The sequence below is a fragment of the Brienomyrus brachyistius genome, chromosome 12, assembly GCF_023856365.1.
Source record: "Brienomyrus brachyistius isolate T26 chromosome 12, BBRACH_0.4, whole genome shotgun sequence".
Taxonomy (NCBI): Eukaryota; Metazoa; Chordata; class Actinopteri; order Osteoglossiformes; family Mormyridae; genus Brienomyrus; species Brienomyrus brachyistius.
Window position 1 is genome coordinate 13,973,792 of NC_064544.1, and position 11,103 is coordinate 13,984,894.

The 11,103-nt window shown below is 51.2% G+C and overlaps 1 protein-coding gene across 1 annotated transcript; it reads left to right on the forward strand.

Moving 5' to 3' along the window:
- The first annotated feature begins 280 nt into the window (after positions 1–280).
- pdgfrl (platelet-derived growth factor receptor-like) lies at positions 281–11,092 on the forward strand. Its single transcript, XM_048971399.1, has 6 exons — positions 281–435; positions 2,027–2,306; positions 8,042–8,193; positions 8,843–9,121; positions 10,040–10,176; positions 10,505–11,092. Exons 1-6 carry the CDS (start codon positions 381–383, stop codon positions 10,691–10,693), a joined length of 1,092 nt encoding a protein of 363 aa, XP_048827356.1. The 5' UTR covers positions 281–380; the 3' UTR covers positions 10,694–11,092.
- Positions 11,093–11,103: the final 11 nt, after the last annotated feature.

Sequence of the window (11,103 nt, forward strand, 5' to 3'; positions counted from 1 at the left end):
CTTAGTTTCTGCCTTATTTTTGGTATGGAGATGACTGACATACCCCAGAAGTCTACACCACAAGGGAATCGTTTCCTTTTTCTTTTTCGTTATGTTTTTAAAGCTGTAATTTTTGGGCGTGTTACTTTGGATGTGAGAGATCAGAGGGTGTAACGTGTCTTTTAACGGTGGGTCACGTTCATGTGGGTTTGTTACTAGTTCTGTCCACCAGGTGGCAGCTAAGTCAGTGTTTTAAGTCAGTCAGGAGGAGGGCTGAGATGTGTTTTGTGGGGACTTTTTATGTGTTTTTTTTTCCTTTACTTTATTGGTGAGTCGACTCTCCCTCTCTGAGCTCTGTGCTTCCCGTCTTGCTCCAAATCTCCACGCTTCAGACCGGCACTATGAAGCTCTGGCTGTTGGTGGGGCTGCTTCTGCTGTGGTCCCAGCTGGAGAATGGTGAGCCCCCCCCCCCTCCTGTGACCCGCACAGGCCTTCACCTCTCTCCTTCTGTTTCTGCTCTGCTCTAACCTTGGCTTGGCACAACTTCCTGTCATTTCAAGGGGCTTCCTGCCCTCTGAAAATGATGCTGGCATGTCTCAAGGATTCACCATCTGAACCAGCAGCCGCTCACACTTTTGTGGCTCAAAGATGAAAGAATGGGGGGGGGGGGGGGCTTGAATCAGCATTTGGGAGACAAGTAAAAATAACTTTCTCTGCAAAAAAAAATTAGCCACATTTACGTCTTTAACAGCCTAATGTCTACAGAACATGTAACTAATGGAAACGCTTCCTGCATATTTTCTTCAAGAAGAACAGCAAAAAAAAATCATGCTGGCTGGTTGTTCATGGTCCTACTTTTCCCGTCTGCTCCTTTAAGCGTTAAAGACTTTTTGTCAAAATACAAGATGGGGCTTTAAAAGGTGGGTACGCGTCAAAGCACCGGGAGGGGAGGGACAGAGCAGCGATATGTCTGCTGGCTGCTCTCATGTGCCAGATGCTCGCTGAAGGCTGACTAGCTGGGCTGTGACGTGGGTGTTTGTGTTTAGCAGGCAGAGAAGGGAAGGACTGGACCTGCAAACGAATGAGAAACAGGGGAAGGAGCTTATAAGGTTTACAGTAGTGTTGCACAAGTCGGTCCTTGACGACCCTCAGACCATCCACGTTTTTGCTCCCTCCCAGCTCCCGGTAGGACTGGACGGATCTGGGAGGAAGCAAAAACGTGGACTGTCCTGGGATCCCCAAGGACCGGGTTGAGAAACACTTTTCAGTGTCCTACTTTTAACGTAAAGGTAAAATCTCAGGACAAAAGAGGTGCAAATAATAAACGAGGAAAATGACGTAAGGAAAATGAAAAAAAATGGGTGAGATTTGCGGCAGGTCTGGCCCTGGTGCGATACACCGCGGTTGTTTTTTCAGCTGTGCGTGGATTTCCAGATGACAGAAGAGCGTACAGTAACTGCAGCAGGGGTTGCTGCTCTCCGCTCAATCATGCGAGACTCATATACTTCAGCTATCGCAGCAGGAGAGGTCATTTGGTAAATTAATATGTCCGCTCGCCGAAGGAGACTTAGTAATGGCAGTTTTGGAACCTCTTTTATGGTGACGTCGCCTATATATCATGTCATTCATCGGATAAAGATCTGAAACGTTGATACTGTAACCTCCACCTGACACACGGGAACCGCCGGCCTGCTCCTGCTCTCCCTGTGCCAGTAGCCTGTCTCCTGCTGATTTGGCATTTTTATTGGATGCTTCTGCTTCTCATCACCCTCCCTGAGCCTTTGGAGGAGTGTCAGTGCATCACAGCCAATAACAGCGACTCAATATTCCTGCTAAGCACTTTCTACGCAAAGTATCAGTAGTCGCCTAAAATCGTCATGACTGCCCCGACCAGTAAATCCAGCAACTGTGTTTGCCTCCATCATACTACCTGTGCCCCCTCCCCCTTCCCAGGTAAAGCAGCATATATCTGTCTCTTGAGCTGGCCGTCCATGGTACACCCAGTAGAAAGTGCATGTCTCTGAGCATGTCTGTTCCGTCACCTCAGGTCTCTGCCAGAACTTCAGGCGGAGGAAAGATTCAAACGAAAGCCGCAGCAAACTGATCGGCAAACGGGTGAAAGGTCGCCCACCGAAGCTGAAAGAGAGGGACCCTCAGGGCAGAGGGGGGGCGCTGCTGACGCAGGTGCTAGACAAGGGCCGTTTCCTGAGGCTGGGGGACAGCCTGACGGTGCCTGCAGGAAAAGACCTGGAACTGCGCTGCAAGGGTTCCAGGGTGGGGTGGACCTACCCCACCTACCTGGACAGATTCAATGAGTCACGCCTCAGGTACCCACACACACCCCACCTACCTGGACAGATTCAATGAGTCACACCTCAGGTGCCCACACACACCCCATCTGTCTGGACAGATTCAATGAGTCACGCCTCAGGTACCCACACACACCCCACCTGCCTGGAGATTTTCAATGAGTCATACCTCAGGTACCCACACACACCCCACCTGTCTGGACAGATTCAATGAGTCACGCCTCAGGTGCCCACACACACCCCACCTACTTGGACATATTCAATGAGTCACGCCTCAGGTACCCACACACACCCCACCTGCCTGGACGGATTCAATGAGTCACGCCTCAGGTACCCACACACACCCCACCTGCCTGGACGGATTCAATGAGTCACGCCTCAGGTACCCACACACACCCCACCTGCCTGGACGGATTCAATGAGTCACGCCTCAGGTACCCACACACACCCCACCTGCCTGGACGGATTCAATGAGTCACGCCTCAGGTACCCACACACACCCCACCTGCCTGGACGGATTCAATGAGTCACGCCTCAGGTACCCACACACACCCCACCTGCCTGGACGGATTCAATGAGTCACGCCTCAGGTACCCACACACACCCCACCTGCCTGGACGGATTCAATGAGTCACGCCTCAGGTACCCACACACACCCCACCTGCCTGGACGGATTCAATGAGTCACGCCTCAGGTACCCACACACACCCCACCTGCCTGGACGGATTCAATGAGTCACGCCTCAGGTACCCACACACACCCCACCTGCCTGGACGGATTCAATGAGTCACGCCTCAGGTACCCACACACACCCCACCTGCCTGGACGGATTCAATGAGTCACGCCTCAGGTACCCACACACACCCCACCTGCCTGGACGGATTCAATGAGTCACGCCTCAGGTACCCACACACACCCCATCTGCCTGGACGGATTCAATGAGTCACGCCTCAGGTACCCACACACACCCCATCTGCCTGGACGGATTCAATGAGTCACGCCTCAGGTACCCACACACACCCCATCTGCCTGGACGGATTCAATGAGTCACGCCTCAGGTACCCACACACACCCCACCTGTCTGGACGGATTCAATGAGTCACGCCTCAGGTGCCCACACACACCCCATCTGCCTGGACGGATTCAATGAGTCACGCCTCAGGTGCCCACACACACCCCACCTGTCTGGACGGATTCAATGAGTCACGCCTCAGGTGCCCACACACACCCCATCTGCCTGGACGGATTAAATGAGTCACGCCTCAGGTGCCCACACACACCCCACCTGCCTGGACGGATTCAATGAGTCACGCCTCAGGTGCCCACACACACCCCACCTGCCTGGACGGATTCAATGAGTCACGCCTCAGGTGCCCACACACACCCCACCTGCCTGGACGGATTCAATGAGTCACGCCTCAGGTGCCCACACACACCCCACCTGCCTGGACGGATTCAATGAGTCACGCCTCAGGTGCCCACACACACCCCACCTGCCTGGACGGATTCAATGAGTCACGCCTCAGGTGCCCACACACACCCCACCTGCCTGGACGGATTCAATGAGTCACGCCTCAGGTGCCCACACACACCCCACCTGCCTGGACGGATTCAATGAGTCACGCCTCAGGTGCCCACACACACCCCACCTGCCTGGACGGATTCAATGAGTCACGCCTCAGGTGCCCACACACACCCCACCTGCCTGGACGGATTCAATGAGTCACGCCTCAGGTACCCACACACACCCCACCTGCCTGGACGGATTCAATGAGTCACGCCTCAGGTACCCACACACACCCCACCTGCCTGGACGGATTCAATGAGTCACGCCTCAGGTACCCACACACACCCCACCTGCCTGGACGGATTCAATGAGTCACGCCTCAGGTACCCACACACACCCCACCTGCCTGGACGGATTCAATGAGTCACGCCTCAGGTACCCAAACACACACCATCTGCCTGGACGGATTCAATGAGTCACGCCTCAGGTGCCCACACACACCCCACCTGTCTGGACGGATTCAATGAGTCACGCCTCAGGTGCCCACACACACCCCACCTGTCTGGACGGATTCAATGAGTCACGCCTCAGGTGCCCACACACACCCCATCTGCCTGGACGGATTAAATGAGTCACGCCTCAGGTGCCCACACACACCCCACCTGCCTGGACGGATTCAATGAGTCACGCCTCAGGTGCCCACACACACCCCACCTGCCTGGACGGATTCAATGAGTCACGCCTCAGGTGCCCACACACACCCCACCTGCCTGGACGGATTCAATGAGTCACGCCTCAGGTGCCCACACACACCCCACCTGCCTGGACGGATTCAATGAGTCACGCCTCAGGTGCCCACACACACCCCACCTGCCTGGACGGATTCAATGAGTCACGCCTCAGGTGCCCACACACACCCCACCTGCCTGGACGGATTCAATGAGTCACGCCTCAGGTGCCCACACACACCCCACCTGCCTGGACGGATTCAATGAGTCACGCCTCAGGTGCCCACACACACCCCACCTGCCTGGACGGATTCAATGAGTCACGCCTCAGGTACCCACACACACCCCATCTGCCTGGACGGATTCAATGAGTCACGCCTCAGGTACCCACACACACCCCACCTGCCTGGACGGATTCAATGAGTCACGTCTCAGGTACCCACACACACCCCACCTGCCTGGACGGATTCAATGAGTCACGCCTCAGGTACCCACACACACCCCACCTGCCTGGACGGATTCAATGAGTCACGCCTCAGGTACCCACACACACCCCACCTGCCTGGACGGATTCAATGAGTCACGCCTCAGGTACCCACACACACCCCATCTGCCTGGACGGATTCAATGAGTCACGCCTCAGGTACCCACACACACCCCATCTGCCTGGACGGATTCAATGAGTCACGCCTCAGGTACCCACACACACCCCACCTGCCTGGACGGATTCAATGAGTCACGCCTCAGGTACCCACACACACCCCACCTGCCTGGACGGATTCAATGAGTCACGCCTCAGGTACCCACACACACCCCACCTGCCTGGACGGATTCAATGAGTCACGCCTCAGGTACCCACACACACCCCACCTGCCTGGACGGATTCAATGAGTCACGCCTCAGGTACCCACACACACCCCATCTGCCTGGACGGATTCAATGAGTCACGCCTCAGGTGCCCACACACACCCCACCTGCCTGGACGGATTCAATGAGTCACGCCTCAGGTGCCCACACACACCCCACCTGCCTGGACGGATTCAATGAGTCACGCCTCAGGTGCCCACACACACCCCACCTGCCTGGACGTATTCAATGAGTCACGCCTCAGGTGCCCACACACACCCCACCTGCCTGGACGGATTCAATGAGTCACGCCTCAGGTGCCCACACACACCCCACCTGCCTGGACGGATTCAATGAGTCACGCCTCAGGTACCCACACACACCCCACCTGCCTGGACGGATTCAATGAGTCACGCCTCAGGTACCCACACACACCCCACCTGCCTGGACGGATTCAATGAGTCACGCCTCAGGTACCCACACACACCCCATCTGCCTGGACGGATTCAATGAGTCACGCCTCAGGTACCCACACACACCCCATCTGCCTGGACGGATTCAATGAGTCACGCCTCAGGTACCCACACACACCCCACCTGCCTGGACGGATTCAATGAGTCACGCCTCAGGTACCCACACACACCCCACCTGCCTGGACGGATTCAATGAGTCACGCCTCAGGTACCCACACACACCCCACCTGCCTGGACGGATTCAATGAGTCACGCCTCAGGTACCCACACACACCCCACCTGCCTGGACGGATTCAATGAGTCACGCCTCAGGTACCCACACACACCCCATCTGCCTGGACGGATTCAATGAGTCACGCCTCAGGTACCCACACACACCCCATCTGCCTGGACGGATTCAATGAGTCACGCCTCAGGTGCCCACACACACCCCACCTGCCTGGACGGATTCAATGAGTCACGCCTCAGGTGCCCACACACACCCCACCTGCCTGGACGTATTCAATGAGTCACGCCTCAGGTGCCCACACACACCCCACCTGCCTAGACGTATTCAATGAATCACGCATCAGGTGCCCACACACACCCCACTTGCCTGGAAGGATTCAATGAGTCACGCCTCAGGTGCCCACACACACCCCACCTGCCTGGACATATTCAATGAGTCACGCCTCAGGTACCCACACACACCCCGTCTGCCTGGAGATTTTCAATGAGTCATGCCTCAGGTACCCACACACACCCCACCTGCCTGGAGATTTTCAAAGAGTCGTGCCTCAAGTACCCACTTACTTATTTGCAGTGCACCATGCAGTATTTGCAGTGCACCATGCAGTATTTGCGTTGCGCCATTGTTGGGCTGTGTGGCTCAGTGAATAGGCTGTCGATTGTGCGATTAAATAATTACTGGTTTAACTCCCCAGGTCAGCAGAATGATTTCCCTATTCAGCCTCATTATCCCCAAACACTCCAGCGATTGTCCAGCCCTGCTATATCAAATGAAAGGAATGTACGCTGCTTTGGATAAAAGTCATTGCTAAATAACTAAAATGTGAATTTTCCAATGAGTCAATCGCATATGGTTAGTGCCAATGTACCGAAATGCAATGATTCCCCCTTGAATTCAAAAAGTATGTTTCTTGCTAAGATTGAGGGATTTAGAATGTCCATGAGTGAATTCTTGCCAAGATGCCCTATCAGCAAATCTATCAGTAAATGGATTTTTGTGTTTTTGTCAGCTAATATAAACCGGAAGTGGGCCTGTTTTGTTACTGTATCGATCAGAGGGAGTGCATTTCGAGTCCGTTACCCTTCTCTGGAAGATTTATTCAGAGAGAGTTCATGCATGATATCTGGGATCAAAACAAACTGCCACCATGGCTTACTATGTACTTTTATAATGTTTCTGCAAGTGTTCCAAACTGCGTTTTGCAATGTCTATACTTTGATGTCAAATTACAAACTTAAGATAAATCTGACACATTTACAAAGTACATTAAAATAAAGATGATTGTAATGTCAAAACAAATATATAAGAAATAATTCATTTGCCATGAATTAAGTTTATGATATTGAAAGACATGTTTGATCATGCCCCAGTCAGTGAATGTGTGTTCCCTACCCCTAGACCCTAGAGGGTTAATGACCTTGTGAAAATGCTGACTGGAGTCACTTTTCTTGGATTTATCCATCACTGAGTAGTGGGCAGCTGAGAAGTACAGAAAACTCTTACCTATTATCAAAAACGGCCCTTGCCAAAGCATTCAGCGATGGCCTATTTTTAATGAGTTAATACATCAGGTTACGAAATTGCACAAGGTGCACAAGAAAGTTTTTATTGCTTTTTATTTTTATCTCTTTCAATAAATCCATTTGACTGTATTTTATTGGTTGCTTAGGAAAATATGAAAACGTCCCAATAACAAATATGTTGGAAATTTTATTTTAACTGGAAAGTTACACATTCGACTTGTCACTTTTCTGACTTGATATTAATTTACCCTTTTTCCTTGAGCGTTCACAGCTTTGCCACTAGGGGACATTATCACACATTCCTGAAGACTGAACCATTGCGAATAATTCCTTGATCAATCTCAATTTGGAGATATCATTTAATCCTGCCTGCAAATAGAGCTTAGCTGTCATGCAAGGTATCTTTTCATTTCAGTCCCTGGTTCTCATTGTCTCTTCTATGACTAGTATCAAGCAGCAAGATAAATTCAGCCAGTTGATGTTGACGTCGCCCTCTGCTGCCGACACAGGGGAGTACAGCTGCTGGGTCGTGCTGTGTGATGGAGCTGAGTGTGAGAAAGACCCCGACCGCACCTCCTCTACCTACATCTACTTCACAGGTAGGCCCATACCACACCTCCTCTACCTACATCTACTTCACAGGTAGGCCCATACAGCACCTCCTCTACCTACATCTACTTCACAGGTAGGCCCATACAGCACCTCCTCTACCTACATCTACTTCACAGGTAGGCCCATACCACACCTCCTCTACCTACATCTACTTCACAGGTAGGCCCATACCACACCTCCTCTACCTACATCTACTTCACAGGTAGGCCCATACAACACCTCCTCTACCTACATCTACTTCACAGGTAGGCCCATACAGCACCTACTCTATCTACATCTACTTCACAGGTAGGCTCATACCGCACCTCCTCTACCTACATCTACTTCACAGGTACAGTAGGCCCATACAGCACCTCCTCTACCTACATCTACTTCACAGGTAGGCCCATACAGCACCTCCTCTACCTACATCTACTTCACAGGTAGGCCCATACCACACCTCCTCTACCTACATCTACTTCACAGGTAGGCCCATACCACACCTCCTCTACCTACATCTATTTCACAGGTAGGCCCAAACAGCACCTCCTCTATCTACATCTACTTCACAGGTAGGCCCATACAGCACCTCCTCTCTTGATTCTGCTCTGTTACAGTGCGATTTGTGGATGCTTTTCTGGTTCACACTCCTTTCAGACAAGGACGAGCTGTTTGTTCCGTCCATGGTCTACACTGAGATGGTGTACCTCCGGCCGGACCGGCCGGCAGTGGTGCCCTGCCGCGTGACCACTCCCCAGGCCCAAGTGACTCTGCACAGGGAAGTCCCACCAGGAGAAGTGTCTGCCTCCTACAAACCCACCAGCGGCTTCCTCATCACTGACCCCAGGCCTGAGCATATGGGTATTGTCTACTGCAAGGCCGCCGCCAAGGGCATGATGCAGATTTCCAACAAGTACCAGCTGCTGTACGTGGAAGGTAAGGAGTGGTATAGTACAGCATGTACAATGGTGCAATGCTAACTGGAAAGCTATAGTACAGTATGTATTACAGTACCAGCTAAACTACATAATAAGCTATGAGAAGTTTAGTTCCTCAGACCATCCCTGCAATAGCGGGTGTGTCTATGCACACAGACTTACACACTCACATACACACATAGCATTCACCCTCTTGAGCCACATGGGCAACGTTAGGTCTGATTACCCGGGCTATAGCCTTGAGTATTTTAAGCCTAGCTCAGAGTATTTTAAGCCTAGCCCCAAGTATTTTAAGCATAGCCCTGAGTATCTTAGCCCCGATGCCAATCTTCCTTCCTTCAAATAAAACTCCCCAGGTATACTTGACTTAGCCCCTGATCTTTTCAATAGCTAGAAACTCCCCAGTTCTGCAATATATATATATATATATACGTTCTTTTGGACTGCATCCACTGTTTCATCGTTATAATTTTAATTTTCCTTACTGCTTAAAATGCTGCTGATAGGATTACCATACATCGAGGTTTACCCAGTCACATCCTGTTTTAGGGCCCCTGTCCAGGCGGTTTTTAAAATTAAACGATAAGCACACCCCCACGTGTCACGCTTCTCATGAGTGACGTCAGCTTCCAGAAACCACTGCGACAGAGGGTCCTCTTTTTTTGCCTTACCAAACATGGTAACCCTAGCTGTTGATCATCATACACTTTTTGTCATCGTCTATGATTATCGCACACTTTTTTCCGTCGTCTCTGACTAGTACACCTTATTGTTATGGTTTGCCCGTCTTGGACTTGTTGAATCAGGGAATACCATCGTAATGTTGTTGCTTGCTGTTCTCAGCGGTTCCATGACAATAAAATTCTTATCAGATGATAAACGTTACTTATATATTGAGCACTTGCCCCCATGGCAGTACCCAGTGGCCCCCCATTTGCGACCATCGAGGCTTCTGCCACGTCTGTGAGGGGAGGTGACAATGTTAACATCACCTGTACGGTTCTTGGGGAGCCGGAGCTGGACGTGGACTTCACTTGGACATACCCGGGTCAGGTGAGGAGAGCCTGATCTTGTTTGTGGTCCAATCTTGGGTAATATTCTGAATCCTCTATGATTAAATCATTACATCTTTCATGTCTAGTCTATCGGCCCCTCTTTCTTTGATCCACTGGCCTGTCCCTGTTTAATTCATTGATCCATCCTAGTTCGATCCACTGGATCTATTGTCCCAAGACACACATCTAAGCACAGCCGCTCTTATCCTAGAGCCAAGGAAAGTGAACTTTAACTTAATCGGTTGCTTGAGCAGTAGATGCTGCAGGTCAGAACCTCATTCAAAAGGAAATGAGCATCATGTATAATGGCTGTATCCCAACCTCAGGACCAGCGCCCGGTGGCCATCTACGGAGCCTGGCGGCTGATCACCCGTGGCGTGGGCCACACCACACGGATCTCCCAAAGCGTACTCATGCTGGAGGACATGGAGACCATCGACTTTGGGAGATACATCTGCAGGGCAAAAAACCGGCTTGGGGAGACATCTGTGGCTACCCGTCTAGACCCACTGTAACGGTACAAGACCCCCATGCCAAAGCTGAAAAGGAAAAAACACCATCCAAAGAGATTCCTCATTATCTGGCAGACTCCTCTCTCTGACCTATAGGAGTCGCTCACGTTCGTTATCACTTTTCTTCTTCTTACCCTATGTTTCACTGGTAGCTAAGACTTGCGTGAATGTGTTTTGCAGCATAAAACTGCCTTTCTGGCCATTTAATGTTTCACTGCTAGAATATTTACTGATATTTACTGATAATATGCTGCCATTTGATTGTATTCCACTTCTCGTAAATATAATCTCACATATATCACTGTTCAGTTAGCCAGCGTTAATTAGTGTTAGTCGATGCTAGACACTTATGCTCTTGCAGCTGTATGAGGGGTATCAGTGATTAAAATTTCTTAAAACTGAGCCAAACCATC